General features: G+C 42.8%; 1 protein-coding gene across 4 annotated transcripts; it reads right to left on the reverse strand.

Moving 5' to 3' along the window:
- Positions 1-17: 17 nt before the first annotated feature.
- Positions 18-12,264, reverse strand: LOC115154782 (ribosomal protein S6 kinase alpha-3). 4 transcript variants are annotated; one of them, XM_029701361.1, is made up of 23 exons: positions 12,238-12,254; positions 11,945-12,100; positions 10,696-10,743; positions 9,639-9,755; positions 7,614-7,695; positions 7,355-7,435; positions 7,153-7,232; positions 6,391-6,497; positions 6,120-6,157; positions 5,765-5,907; positions 5,554-5,624; positions 5,348-5,436; positions 5,096-5,160; positions 4,854-4,956; positions 4,050-4,174; positions 3,828-3,953; positions 3,636-3,725; positions 3,195-3,353; positions 2,013-2,174; positions 1,769-1,845; positions 1,493-1,610; positions 1,185-1,325; positions 18-1,067 (listed from the first exon to the last, which is right to left on the reverse strand). In XM_029701361.1, the coding sequence occupies exons 2-23, from the start codon at positions 12,008-12,010 to the stop codon at positions 945-947; spliced, it is 2,211 nt and encodes a 736-aa protein (XP_029557221.1). In that variant the 5' UTR covers positions 12,011-12,100; positions 12,238-12,254; the 3' UTR covers positions 18-944. The 4 variants fall into 4 exon arrangements, with proteins under 4 accessions (XP_029557221.1, XP_029557220.1, XP_029557218.1 ...); XM_029701360.1 differs by having other exon boundaries at positions 12,212-12,242; XM_029701358.1 differs by having other exon boundaries at positions 11,945-12,264.
- Positions 12,265-15,742: the final 3,478 nt, after the last annotated feature.

Genomic DNA, 15,742 nt, shown 5'->3' on the forward strand with positions numbered 1-15,742 from the left:
AAAATGCTGATACATTATTTGATTGTATATTTATTTAATCGTGATAATTTTCATTTTTTAAAGTTACAAAATAAGCTGCAGACACTTGCCTGGACCACACCTGAGAATGTTTTTTTTCCATCTGTTAAACATGGACAGGCAGATGCCAAAGCAGAGGGGAAATACAGTGTCTATTCTCACCTACATCTAGCGTAGTTACGTTTCACAGCAGCTTCTTGGAAAGCCCTTCCCTTTAAAACAAAGCTGTCCTGTGGCCTCAATCATGCACACCAAGTAGAAAATGTTTCATTCATCCACATACAAAAATACATTCTTAATAGGCTCTTAAAATTAGACTGTAAAAGTAATCCTAATTGCTATTAGTATATCCCTTGTTCACATGTTTCCCTTTATAATCATGAGAAGGACAAAAAATTTAAAGACTGAGTAAAGCAAAAAAAAATAACTTTGACCCCTGCCCCAACACAAAGGTCTGAGAGAAAGTGCAGCAGCAGAGGTCAGCACATTTTCTCCCCCCAAGTTTGAAAGGGTCTTGGTAAACTGATTGTTGTAGAATTGAGGAGTTTGCCCAATAGATGGGTATAAGCAATAGCCCATATTGAGTACCCATCTTCTCAGATTTACACAAGTGCATAGGTAGTGGGGGGGGGGGGGCTGGCTTTTGCCACATCTTGTGGTCCATGCAATTGGAGGAAACATCCTTGTAAATAGGAACCCGTACAGTTAATTATATTGTTCTAGTAAATATATCTCATTTTCATAAAATAATATATACAGTCTTGTAACTCTTGTTCTGTGGGCAGTGAAGATTGTACACGCAAATAAATTGTCAAGTTCCTTTTTGGTCTTACACACTGTTCTTCTAACACAGCGGGAGTCAAAACTCAATAATGCACTGGTGCAGTAGCATTAAACAGGTGAGATTGATACTAGTGGCAGGTGGATCACAGGGCTGTGGAAGTCAACTTCTTCACTCCTCTTCGTTGAGCTAATGAGGAGTGTCCTACAGGGTCCAGCACAGGGGGAACATGCATGTTCAGAGCAGAGTAAGTGGCTGCCATCGCACCCTGTAGGAGGAAAGAGAGAACAGCCTTGGAGTCTTAAATTTATCAATACCCAGTAGAGACTTTCTTTCAGAGTAGTAGAAAAGAGAGACTTTAGTGCATTGAATCAAGTTTTGTTACCTTGACCAAATGAGGGGTATCATGTCTATTGAGCTGGTACTTGGGCAACCGGTCCTTGTGTACTATCCAGGAGTGTCGCAGCACCTGAGCAGCAGTTAGCCTCTGGTGGGGGTCCACATGCAGCATCTTCGACACTAGGTCCTAAAGAAAGCAATTCCAAAGTTCAGTTTGTGCATTAACTGCCATTACTACAACATCAAGCACATTGTGCTAGGAAAAAAGTATTTACTTTTGGAAACTACTATCATAGAGAAATGGGATACTATGGAAAGCACAGTGCTGTCGTCCAACCGATGTTCCAGACATACCTTGGCCTCTGCTGAGACAGAGTTCCAGTAGCCGCCCGTCAGAGAAAACTTTCCACTGCCAATCCGAGCCAAGACCTCTTCAGGAGTATCTTCTGGTCCATTGGCAAAAGGAGTGAACCTGAAACATCAAGAAAAACACATACTTCAAAAGGACCTATAACATATGAAAGTACTTTATTGGTCCTCTTAAATTGTATTGCATTTCTGTGTTAAATATTATATTTGTATGCACATCATTAACTATTGCCTGCATTACAGTTGATAGAGCACACATACCCAGTAAGCATTGTGTAGAGCAGTACTCCCAGACTCCAGATATCACACGCTGCATCATAGCCCTGTTTCTTCAGCACCTAACAACAACATTAAGTATTGCACACTGCATTAGAATACAGAAAGCAAAGAACATTGTGTCAGTTACTAGACAAACATATTGAAAACTGAAAACACAGACTAGTTATACAGCAGACAGACATTAGCTGAGGATGCAGGTACTAATCACAGAAACATGTAGAGACACCTCGGGGGCGACAAAGTTGGCCGTGTAGCATGGAGTCATCAGGAGCCCGTTTTCAGCTCTCAGCTGTTTGGCGAAGCCAAAGTCACAGATCCGGATGGACTCTGGGTTTCCAGACTCATCCACATACAGGATGTTACTGGGCTTCAGGTCTCTGTGGACAACCTGAGCAGGGAGACAGATATTTCGTCAGTGACATCCTAAGTCAGTGAGTCAAATTTCATAGATGGCCAACTCGTATTTCTTATATAGTGCGAGGTTGACCATGCGGTAGGATTTTTCTTGCCCAGAGTGAGGCTTTTTACTTGCAAGTGAAGATAATAATAGCCAGCAAAATGTACAAGTATTTAGAAAAATAATAAACTGGATCAAATAGAGCTCCTCAATCAAAACCGAGCAGCATGCCAAACTGTTCCCTGTCCTGTCCTTCAAACAATGAGGACAGGCTTCTTATAGCAATACCCATGGGAAACCCTTACACATACTATATCTGGTCAATTAACATTCAAAGCACACGATATACCATACAGAAATGTTCAGCTAAACTTATGTACCTATACCAGCACACATCTCAATAAAGGTGCTAGCATGCTTTAAGCGTCAATAACCTGGGATATAAACATGTACGTCCCCCGGAATAAGCTACTACCACATTACCCGTACCCTAAATAACCATGCATTCAAACGCGCCCCCATTTGCCCATTAATTCTCTGAACATAAATTAACAGACCTCTTCAACAACGAAAAAAACAGGTACGTTTGCGAACAATTCTTTACTTCAATCTAGCCATTACATTACCAGAGTATGTGCACCTGAATGTTAATTTAGCTCAGAAAAAGCATGCCCAGCACTAACAAATGTTTGGCACGCCCAAAGCCAAAATGACTGTCGGCGTAAACTCTAACATGCATTTCTCTCGTTACAGGTGAACGGTCGGCCGCACCGAAGGACATAGGTAAACACATTCAATTCAATAAATATATGTGCATTCTTAGAAACCCATAAAGCGTTATTGATATAAGGTATGTCTTTAAAATTATGTGACAAGATCATAAGTCGATCGTCACATACAGGATAATGTTGCTTTGAAAGTAGCGAAGTGCTCTAGGTAAAAAAAATATAATACATACATGGAAAGCATAGTATAATAGTGTAATGTATCATAGTGATGGTGATTGCTTACCCCCTGTACATGCAGGTACTCCACAGTTTTGGTGATGGTGTGGAGAACCGCACTGGCCTCCCTCTCAGAGAAGAACTTCTGTCGGAGGATCTTATCCAGCAGCTCCCCTCCTTTCATCAGCTCTGTCACCAGGTACACGGAGCGCCCATCGTCATACACCTACAGGCAACAGAGCACAACCTCACACTGTTACCTAGAGAGATACTCACAAATAACATGACTCGTTATAGAAGAGTATTCAGCGCAATCACAAAAAAAAAATGGAGACAGGAGGCGTAATTAGTCAGAGAAAATATGCTCATAACTCTCTCAGAACATAGATATACTAGCCAAACAACAAATCTAGAATAATAGCACCATCTTGCTGTAACTTTCAACTGTGGCTCAAAAGCAGAACAGTGTCGCTTGCTTCATGAGCATACTGCGGATGTAATGACTCACATCTTTGAGAGTGATGATGTTGGGGTGCTGTCCGTAGCGCAGAATAATCTCCACCTCTTCTGTGGGGTCCCTCTTGGCCTTACTGATGATCTAAGATAATAACATCATTAATGACCGTTAATCATACCATTCTAACATGGGCAGCCCCAGAGGGAGATATTGGCAGTGTTTAAGGACAGTGTTACAGCTCACCTTTACAGCATACTCCATACTGTTGCTCTTCTGAACGCAGCGTTTGCATATGGAGTAAGAGCCCACGCCGATGTCCTCCTTCACATCGTATACATCACTGAACAGTGCTGCGTTTTTGTGGAGTTGCTGAAAAGAGATTCAGATACAGAGACCAGTTCTGTTATTTCCACACACAACCATATAAAAACAGCAGATCATACCCCATAATGTATGTGTTGGTACCTGTATTGAGGTTATGTTCATGCTGGTGGTCTGTGGTGGTTGACTCTCCTCCTCCGAGATGGCCACGAAGCTGAAGCCTCTGAAAAGCTGGTGGGCGTTGGCACTCGGGGGACAGCCAGGAGAGTCTGTAGGGACAATCCTCACGTCAATCCGCTCACTACTTTTCATTCACACAATTCATAATAATAGTGGGTGCTTATTTTTCTGGCTATTGTTAAGTTCCAATTCGCCACTTGATGCACGAGTGATATACTGTTAGGCGATGTTCCTATTGAATTAATAAAATAATACGATGACAGATTAAACTTGATTGCGATGGTTTGTGGTCGAGTAATCCGGGTTGACTATCGGTAAAAACCATGTGAATCTCCCAATTCACCCATGCAGCCCTACTGTCTGTTTGCCTGTGACCCTATACGCCTGACCCACCACCTGACCCATAACCCAAGTGAGGCTGCTCTCTAGTGGTGAGAAGACCAAACAGCCACAACACACATCAAAATGGTTCTTACACTTATATTTGTCCTATTTCACGTGTGAATTGGAAATTCGTTTTTTGCATATCCCAATTCCCCGAGACACCTGGGAGAGTGGGGTCACGGGCAGGGTCAGCCACCATCAACGGCAACTCTGTGAGCAATGGGCACAGACGGAGTTTTCATCTTGTGGGCTCTGGGATTCGAACTAGAAACCTTTCGGTTACTGGCCCAACACTCTAACCGCTAGGCTACCTGCCACCAATAACACTGTTCAGATTATGAAACTGTGTATTGTAAAAGCACCAAACAAGAACCTTTTATTTACCTCGTGGAGTTTTTGCAGTGAATTCAGAGTCAAAGTAGACAGTGTCATCAGGTCTGCCACTCGCAGGTTTAAAGGGGGGATGGATTTCTCTCCTGAATAATTTCTATAGGCATACCAAGAAAAAGGGATACTAATTGGAATAAACCTAAACATGTATGTTAAAAACACAAAAAATACATGTATAATACATGAAGGACAGAGCCGTAGGCAGATGGTACACATCTGAATAGCCAAAAACTTACATTCCAGTCAATAGTGGAAAAGAAGAAATGTCTCTTAATCTCTTCCACTCCGTCTGGACCAGCACCTGTGAACAACAAAAACCACACACATTACATCAGGATAGCTGGGGTAATAGGATTGCAGTTGTTCAAACATTCGGTGATGTTTCAGTAGTCGGACTAGAGTTTTTCCGTTTGAGTGTGATTTATTTGAGCCACCCATTAGTTACAAGACACAGCAGAAAATACAATTTTAGTGATGAGATTGATTACCTAGTCTGTTGCCTGGGTTGCGTTTGAACAGGTTACGTAGGAGAGACTGGGCCTCTTGACTCAAGGACTGTGGCATTCCCAGCTTGGCCCTGCAGTGCAAACAAAAAAAGTACTATGGTAGATGAAGAACTAATTATGGCTAACTATTTTAACAGCCTGGAAGAACTGGTACTATAGAGAATGGGACATGTTGAGGGAGGACACACTTCAGTATCATGGTCATGGTTTCCTTCCGATCCTTCCCTTGGAAAGGCAGTGTTCCAGTCAGCATCTCAAACTGGGGAAGATGAAAACAGTGGTCCTGTCAGCCATTGGACATATTGGCCCATACAGGCAGATATGAAGGCACACTTGATACCAGTCAGATATTTAAACACATCCCAGAGTAATAAAAGGTAAAAGAGCTACAGCATTCACCATGAGCACGCCGTAGGACCACCAGTCGGCGCTAAGGGTGTGTCCTCGGCGGTTCACGACCTCTGGTGCCATGTACTCCACTGTTCCGCAGAAAGAGTAGGCCTTGTTCTCATGATCAATGGACTCTTTACTCAGGCCGAAGTCTGGAACAAACAAAGGGCAGCTAAATGAGCTTGTGCTTAAATTCTATTCACAATCAAGCAGAAAATGGTACATAGGCAAACTGAGGGCTCCTAAAATGACATGCAAATGTATTAATATGACTAGCAGTGCTTTCCTATTGTGCTTGGTGGCTGAGTCATGCTAAGTGTGAATATGAAGCATGAATATTTAATAGAAGCAGAGCATTACTCACCAGTGAGTTTGATATGTCCCTGCTCATCTAACAGGATGCTGAAAGGAAATATCTCAGTCAGAGAGGAAAACAACATACACCAGCAGAAACTCATACAGTAAATAGACAGTATATAACATTGTCCCTTCTACGCTCAAAATTGATTTGACTCAAAATAACGTTTGGCTTAAATATGAATAATACACATGTATTTTCCAGGTTGCTGATTGGAAGAGAAACAAGTACCTAATGTGCATAAAGAATGTTTATAGCATTAGTGTGATTAGTGTACTTCTCAGGTTTAAGGTCTCTGTAGATGATTCCCAGGCCATGCAGATGGTCCAGGGCCAGAGCCAGCTCTGCCAGGTAGAACTTCACATCCTCCTCTGTGAACATCACCTGGGAGTATGGAGACAGACTGATTAAAATAGCATACCAACTGATACACAAAAGACACAGAAATTATTCAAAATGTGTCCTTTTTCTAAATATACTGAACAAAAATAACCATTTAAAAGATTTTACTGAGCTACAGTTCATAAAAGAAAATCAGGCAATTTCAATAAATTCATTAGGCCCTAACCTAAGGATTTCACATGACTGAGCAAGGGCGGCACCCCCCCCCCCCCAGACGATCCGGCAGGTGAAGAAGCCGGATGTGGAGGTCCTGGGTTGGCATGGTTACACGTGGTCTGCGGTTGTGAGGCCGGTTGGACGTAATGCCAAATTCTCTAAAATGACGTTGGAGGCGGCTTATGGTAGAGAAATTAACATAAAATTCTCTGGCAACAGCTCTGGTGGACATTCCTGCAGTCAGCATGCCAGTTGCACGCTCCCTCAAAACTTGAGACATCTATGGCATTGTGTTTTGTGACATTCTTTTAGAGAAATAAGCTTTTTGTGCTTATGAACATTATCGGGGATCTTATATTTCAGCTCATGAAGCATAGGACCAACACTTTACATGTTGCGTTTATATTTGTGTTTAGTGTGAAACAATAATATTTAGAAATAAATCGTAGAAAACCCCCCTCAGGATTAGAATTTGGTTTACCTCTTTGGACAGCCGTGTGAATAAATCTCCACCCCTGAGGAAGTCCAAAATCAGGTACAGCTTCCCTTCTGTCTGGAATGCTGTGAAGAATCATGGGTACATGTTCAACTCGAAACTCATCTGTAAGTTTTGATAATCTCTCTTTACATCAGACGTTAAAAAAAAATATGGCAGGTCAGTGAGATGATGTCTGATAACTCACCGTAATGTAGTCGGACGATAAAAGGATGGTTCACCTCCACCAAAATATCTCGCTCCATCTTGGTCCGGACCCTATCTCGCACTGGTGATACGTGATAAGAATAATAAGTGAAACCCAGCTGTAGACAATTCAACAAGAAATATTGATAATGTAGTTGTAAAGTAGTTCTAAACCCAGAAAGATAGACACTGTAGTTGTTAAGTAGTTCAATATAAACAAATTCACACAACAACAACAAAAAATCTGTGCACTAGTGTACCTTTCAATGTGGCCTTTTTCAGCACCTTCATAGCATAGAGCTGTCCAGCATCAGGCCCTGTTATTTTCTTCACAAGGAACACCTGAACATCAATAGACAGAGACACAAATCAGTTCAGTTGTTAATCACAACATCTTCCATCAATTTGTCAGTCTCATTTACACAAATGTTCAGAGATATGATCATACTTCATACAGCTGAAGTCGGACGTTTATATACACAACCAAATACATTTAAATTCAATTTTTCACAATTCCTGACATTCAATCCTAGTAAAAAGTCCCTGTCTTAGGTCAGTTGGGATCACCACTTTATTTTAAGAATGTGAAATGTCAGAAAAAAAGTAGAGAGAATGATTTATTTCAGCTTTTATTTCTTTCATCACATTCCCAGTGGGTCAGAAGTTTACATACACTCAATTAGTATTTGGTAGCATTGCCTTGAAAAATTGTTTAACTTGGGTCAAGGGTTTCGGGTAGCCTTCCACAAGCTTCCCACAATAAGTTGGGTGAATTTTGGGCCATTCCTCCTGACAGTACTGGTGTAACTCAGGTTTGTAGGCCTCCTTGCTCGCACACATTTACATTTTAGTCATTTAGCAGACGCTCTTATCCAGAGCGACTTACAGTAGTGAATGCATACATTTCATACTTTATTTTTTTCTTCCCGTACTGGCCCCCTGTGGGAATCGAACCCACAACCCTGGTGTTGCAAACACCATTGCAAACACCATGCTCTACCAACTGAGCCACAGGGAGGCCTTTTCAGTTCTGCCCACAAATTTTCTATAGGATTGAGGTCAGGGCTTTGTGATGGCCACTCCAATACCTTGACTTTGTTGTCCTTAAGCCATTTTGCCACAACTGTGGAAGTATGCTTGGGGTCGTTGTCCATTTGGAAGACCCATTTGCGACCAAGCTTCAACTTCCTGACTGATGTCTTGAGATGTTGCTTCAATATATCCACATAATTTCCCTCCCTCATGATGCCATCTATTTTGTGAAGTACACCAGTCCTTCCTGCAGAAAGGCACCCCCACAACATGATGCTGCTGCTCCCCCGTACTTCACGGTTGGGATGGTGTTCTTCGGCTTGCAAGCCTCCCCCTTTTCCTCCAAACATAACGATGGTCAATGTGTCCAAACAGTTCTATTTTTGTTTCATCAGACCAGAGGACATTTCTCCAAAAAGTATGATCTTTATCCCCATGTGCAGTTGTAAACCGTAGTCTGGCTTTTTGGCGGTTTTGGAGCAGTGGCTTCTTCCTTGCTGAGCGGCCTTTCAGGTTTTGTCAATATAGGACTCGTTTTACTGTGGATATAGATACTTTTGTACCCGTTTCCTCCAGCATCTTCACAAGGTCCTTTGCTGCTGTTCTGGGATTGATATGCACTTTTCGCACCAAAGTACGTTCGTCTCTAGGAGACAGAACGCGTCTCCTTCCTGAGCGGTATGACGGCTGCGTGGTCCCATGGTGTTTATTCTTGCGTACTATTGTTTGTACAGATGAACGTGGTACCTTCAGGCGTTTTCTGAGGTCTTGGCTGATTTCTTTTGATTTTCCCATTTAGTCAAGCAACGAGGCACTGAGTTTGAAGGTAGGCCTTGAAATACATCCACAGGCAGACCTTCAATTGACTCAAATGATGTCAATTAGCCTATCAGAAGCTTCTAAAGCCATGACATCATTTTCTGGAATTTTCCAAGCTGTTTAAAGTTACAGTCAACTTAGTGTATGTAAACCTCTGACCCACTGGAATTGTGATACAGTGAATTATAATTGAAATAATCTGTCTGTAAACAATTGTTGGAAAAATTATCATGCACAAAGTAGATGTCCTAACCGACTTACCAAACTATAGTTTGTTAACAAGAAATTTGTGGAGTGGTTGAAAAACGAGTTAATGATTCCAACCTAAGTGTATGTAAACTTCCGACTTCAACTGTATATGAATAATATTATCATTAAGAACAAATAAACATTACAACCACGTCTACAAATGTCAACCTCACACAATAATTTACCTTCCCAAAGGATCCCTGTCCCAGGACCTTGCGCAACTCAAACTGCCGCGGATCAGCCTTTTCAGAGCCCTCTTTAACATGGTGTGTGATACTGATCTCATTCACAAAGCCCTCATCCTGTGAAAGAAAAGAGACGCAGTCAAACCAAAGCCAGGCGCGACCCAAATACACAACACAGCAGTGTGGAAAAAAAATCAAACAATACACAGCAGTGTGGAAAAAGTCCAACAATACACAGCACAGCAGTATGGAAAAAGACAACAATACACAGCAATTCTAGAAACGAACACAGATGTGAGTACGAAAACAAACACACGAGACATGCAAAGAATAAGCAAATATACAAGGCAATAGAATGAATCAAATCAAATACATTCACAACCTTTGATCTAAAACCCCACTAAGAAAGAGACTGCATACTCAGCGCCTTTTCTCTGCACTAAAGCAGAGAGTCATACTGTGAGAAATAAACTCCCATGCTTTCCCACCAAAACACAACACCAAACCAGACCCACGTACAGCACACCAGCTTACAGTGAAGTCCTTCTTTGGCCCGTGTTCTGCCCAAGCGGAGGCCAAATCCCCCATGCCGGTGCTGGGCCAGCAGAGCCCCTCTCCCTGTGTCAGTGTTGCCGAGAGGCTGCGGTGGGGGAGACTGCGCTGCACTCGGATCAGCCGGGACTGACAGCTTGCAACTGGTTGCCATGCCACCAACACCCCCTCCCATTGCATCAGAGGTGGTGTGGAGGAGGATGACTAAAGACACAGTATGCTCCCTCTCTCTTTCACAGTCACTCTCAGGCTCTTTCGCTACCCCCTCATCTTCGCTAACCATTTTCCTCTCCTTTTACTCAGACGACCCCACCACTACGCCACTTTAATACATAGTACTCAGCGTTATTGTGGAGTGCCTGAATGTAGGTGTTTGAGCAAGTGAGTAAGAGAGAGAGAGGAAGAAAACAGAACATAAACACATACGCACACACCAACTGTGGAAATTAGACAGTCAGGGAGAAGACAGAAGGTGAGATAATATTTATATTATTTTTAAACTTACACTGCATGCAGTATCATCATCATCATCCCCCATGGAGTCATCCATGACCTGTACAACACATAACACATATCATCTCTCTCTATCCCTTAAGGTCCTTGTGTAATGTGTTATTGTACCCCTTAGCCACCACCCTAGCCCTACTGTCATTTGTATACTATTTATGTGTACTTGTGTACCCCATCTACCTTCGTATTGATATATTATTGTTAATAATAAAAATAAAAAAAGTCACAATTGCGGTATTTTTTGACACTGTCTAAATATGCTTCAGGGCCAATTGTTCAGTTGATTATAAAACATATATAAATAAAACTGTATTTATTAATAAGCCTAGTTTACATGTTAGAACTTGTCCAATAACATTGCATGTTCCCTGTAGTGAGTGAATTACCCAAAGGTCAGCCAGCCCAGCAGCTACTAGCTATGACTCATACATTGAGTGAAACAAAACATTAGGAACAAGAACACCTTCCTAATTGCGTTGCACCCACTTTCCCCTCAGAACAGCCTCAATTCATCAGGCATGGACCACATGGTGTCAAAAGCATTCCACAGGGATGCTGGCCCATGTTGACTCTAATGCTTCCCACAGTTGTGTCAAGTTTAGCTGGATGTCCTTTGGGTGGTGGACCATTCTTGATAGACACGGGAAACTGTTGAGCGTGAAAAACCCAGCAGCGTTGCAGTTCTTGACACACTCAAACCGGTGCACCTGACATCTACTACCATAACCCCATTCAAAGGCACTTAAATATTTTGTCTTGCATTCACCCTCTGAATGGCACACATACACAATTCAGGTATCAATTGTCTCAAGGCTTAAAAATCCTTCTTTAACCCGTCGCCTCCCGTTCACCTACACTGGTTGAAGTCGATTTAACAAGTGACATCAATAAGGGGTCGTAGCATTCACCTTGTCAGTCTCATAGAAAGAGCAGGTGTTCCTAATGTTTTGTGCACTCAGTGTATATTGCGATTAGTTTTTTTCCCCACCACAGCTTCCTTCCGGCCACAAATGTCTGTTGTTACAATGTAGCAACCTGCACTTGGAAAATTAGATAACTTAAGATCACAATGCTGTCCTTTTGATAATCGTTTAAGTTTTAAAATCCGTTTGTGCGAAACTAAAAACGAAGTTGCTGTCCCACAAACTCTAGGGAGGGCGTCAATTTACAAGAGACCGCGGCAATCATTGACAACAAATGACAGCTACGGTGGCCATTGGTCATTCATTTGCATGCCTATTTACCTCGGTTTCAGAATTACCCAATGCCATTTTCTGCCAAGGGTCTGCTCCAAACTGTGCCAAGGGCATCTTCGACAAGAGTTCAGTCGCGAGCTTCCAGTGACTTGAAGCTTTCAAGGGTGAGATAAGTAAAAATATTTCTTCAGGTGGGGGGGGTCTCTGTTCAACGAGAAAAACAAAATCGTAAGAGGGTTTCAATGTAGACGCAACTGTAGGTATAAACTACTTTTATCACTATTCCTAATGTTTTCTTGAAACTACATCGCTTACACTTTTTCCACAACAAAATCACTCACTTCCGTTCTCAATATGGCGCCGTGGCTCGGTGTACCTGTCTGTCAGAGCAGGCTGAGGAATGCGTCACCCATATGCCATTGGTTGGCAGGAACAAGATAACGTCCTCGAGACAGGTAATGATAAGCAATAAACTAAAATGTATCAAGTATGCCTTGAGATGAGATGACAAACGTCACCTAGGATTTATTGGGGTCCAATTAGTCAAATAGCCATGTCATTGTGTAACATTTATTTTATTTAACCTTTATTTATCTAGGCAAGTCAGTTAAAGAACAAATTCTTATTTACTATGACGGCCTACCAAAAGGCCTCCTGCGGGGAAGGGGGCTGGGATTAAAAATATAGGACAAAACACACATCACGACAAGAGATAACATAACACTACATAAAGAGAGACCTAAGACAACAACATAGCATGGTAGCAACACAACATGGCAGCAACACAAAACAGGGTACAAACATTATTGGGCAACATTGAGCCTCCCATCCATGCCGTTTAAGAGCAAGGGATAAAAAGTGTGTATATAGGTATGTGTGTGTGTGTGTATGTATATATGTGTGTGTAATATATGTATGTGTGTGTGTGTGTGTATGTATATACACACGCGTATGTGTGTGTATATATATATATATATATATATATGTGCATGTATGTATGTATGTATGTGTGTGTGTGTGTATATATTATTTATATTTCAAGTTTGGACACATCTACTCATTCAAGGGTTTTTCTCTTTTCTGTAGAATAGTGAAGACATCAAAACTATGAAATAACACATATGGAATCATGTAGTAACCAAAAAAGTGTTAAACAAAAAGAAATTATATTTTAGATTATTCAAAGTAGCCACCCTTTGCCTTGATGACAACTTTGCGTACTCTTGGCATTCTCTCAACCAGCTTCACCTGGAATGTTTTTCCAACAGTCTTGCAGGAGTTCCCACATATGCTGAGCACTTGTTGGCTGCTTTTCCTTCACGCTGCGGGCCAACTCATACCCAACCATCTCAATTGGGTTGAGGTCAGGTGATTGTGGAGGCCAGGTCATCTGATGCAGCACTCCATCAATCTCCTTCTGGGTCAAATGGCCCTTACACAGCCTGGAGGTGGGTTGGGTCATTTTCCTGTTGAAAAACAAATGATAGTCCCACTAAGCACAAACCAGATGGGATGGCGTATCGCTACAGAATGCTGTGGTAGCAATGCTGGTTAAGTGTGCCTTGAATTCTAAATAAATCACTGACAGTCTCACCAGCAAAGCAACGCCACACCATCACACCTCCATGCTTTACAGTGGGAACCACACATGCGGAGATCATCCGTTCACCTACTCTGCGTCTCACAAGGACACAGCAGTTGGACTCATCAGACCAAAGGACAGATTGCCACCGGTCTAATGTCCATTGTTTGTTTCTTGGCCTAAGCAAGTCTCTTCTTCTTGGTGTCCTTTAGTGGTTTCTTTGCAACAATTTGACCATAAAGGCCTGACTCACACAGTCTCCTCTGAACAGTTGATGTTGAGATGTCTGTTACTTGAACTATGTGAAGCATTAATTTGGGCTGCAATTTCTGAGGCACTCTAATGAACTTATCCTCTGCAGCAGAGGTAACTCTGGGTCTTCCTTTGCTGTGGCGGTTCTCGTGAGAGACAGTTTCGGTCATAGTGCTTGATGGTTTTTGCGACTACACTTGAAGAAACTTTCAAAGTTCTTAATTTTCCCAATTGTCTGACCTTCATGTCTTAAAGTAATGCTGGACTGTCGTTTCTCTTTGCTTATTTTAGCTGTTCTTGCAAAAATAATTGCTTCCTGTAGCACTAATTCCAAAAAGTTTCAGGACACTGTAAAGTCATGGAGAATAAGAGCACCTCCTCCCAGCTGCCCACTGGACAGAGGATAGGAAACACTGTCACCACCGATAAATCTACGATAATCGATCATTTCAATAAGCATTTTTCTACGGCTACCCCTACCCCGGCCAACATCTCAGCACCCCCTGCAGCAACTTGCCCAAGTCCCCCCCCCCCCCGCTTCTCCGTCATCCAAATCCAGACAGCTGATGTTCTGAAAGAGCTGCAAAATCTGGATCCCTACAAATCAGCCGGGCTAGACAATCTGGACCTTCTTTCTAAAATGATCCGCTGCCATTGTTGCAACCTCTATTACTAGCCTATTCAACCTCTTTCGTATCGTCTGAGATCCCCAAAGATTGGAAAGCTGCCGCGGTCATCCCCCTCTTCAAAGGGGGAGACACTCTAGACCCAAACTGTTAGACCTATATCCATCCTGCACTGCCTTTCTAAAATCTTCGAAAGCCAAGTTAACAAACAGATCACCGACCATTTTGAATCCCACCGTACCTTCTCCGCTATGCAATCTGGTTTCCGAGCTGGTCATGGGTGCACCTCAGCCACACTTAAGGTCCTAAAAGATATCATAACCGCCATCGATAAAAGACAGTACTGTGCAGCCGTCTTCATCGACCTGGCCAAGGCTTTCGACTCTGTCAATCACCGTATTCTTATCGGCAGACTCGATAGCCTTGGCTTCTCAAATGACTGCCTCGCCTGGTTCACCAACTACTTCTCAGACAGTTCAGTGGGTCAAATCGGAGGGCCTGTTGTTCGGACCTCTGGCAGTCTCTATGGGGGTGCCACAGGGTTATAGTCTCAGGCTGACTTTTTTTCTCTGTATATATCAAGGATGTCGCTCTTGCTGCTGGTGATTCTCTGATCCACCTCTACGCAGATGACACCATTCTGTATACATCTGGCTCTTCTTTGGACACTGTGCTAACAAACCTCCAAACGAGCTTCAACGCCATACAACACTCCTTCCGTGGCCTCCAACTGCTTTTAAATGCTAGTAAAACTAAGTGCATGCTCTTCAACCGATTGCTGCCCTCACCCACCCGCCCGACTAGCATCAGTACTCTGGACGGTTCTGACCTAGAATATGTGGACAACTACCTAGGTGTCTGGCTAGACTGTAAGCTGTCCTTCCAGACTCACATTAAGCATCTCCAATCCAAAATTAAATCTAGAATCGGCTTCCTATTTTGCAGCAAAGCCTCTTTCACTCATGCTGCCAAACATACCCTCGTAAAACTGACTATCCTACCGATCCTTGACTACGGCGATGTCATTTACAAAATAGCCCCCAACACTCTACTCAGCAAATTGGATGTAGTCTATCACAGTGCCATCCGTTTTGTCACCAAAGTCCCATATTCTACCCACCACTGCGACCTCTATGCTCTCGTTGGCTGGCCCTCACTACATATTCGTCGCCAAACCCACTGGCTCCAGGTCATCTAGTCTTTGCTAGGTAAAGCCCCGCCTTATGCGGGGCTTTGCTAGGTAAAGCCCCGCTCACTGGTCCCCATAGCAACACCCACCCGTAGCACGCGCTCCAGCAGGTATATTTCACTGGTCATCCCCAAAGCCAACACTTCCTTTGGCCGCCTTTTCTTCCAGTTCTCTGCTGCCAATGACTAGAACGAATT

The sequence above is a fragment of the Salmo trutta genome, chromosome 19, assembly GCF_901001165.1.
Source record: "Salmo trutta chromosome 19, fSalTru1.1, whole genome shotgun sequence".
NCBI classification, from domain to species: domain Eukaryota; kingdom Metazoa; phylum Chordata; class Actinopteri; order Salmoniformes; family Salmonidae; genus Salmo; species Salmo trutta.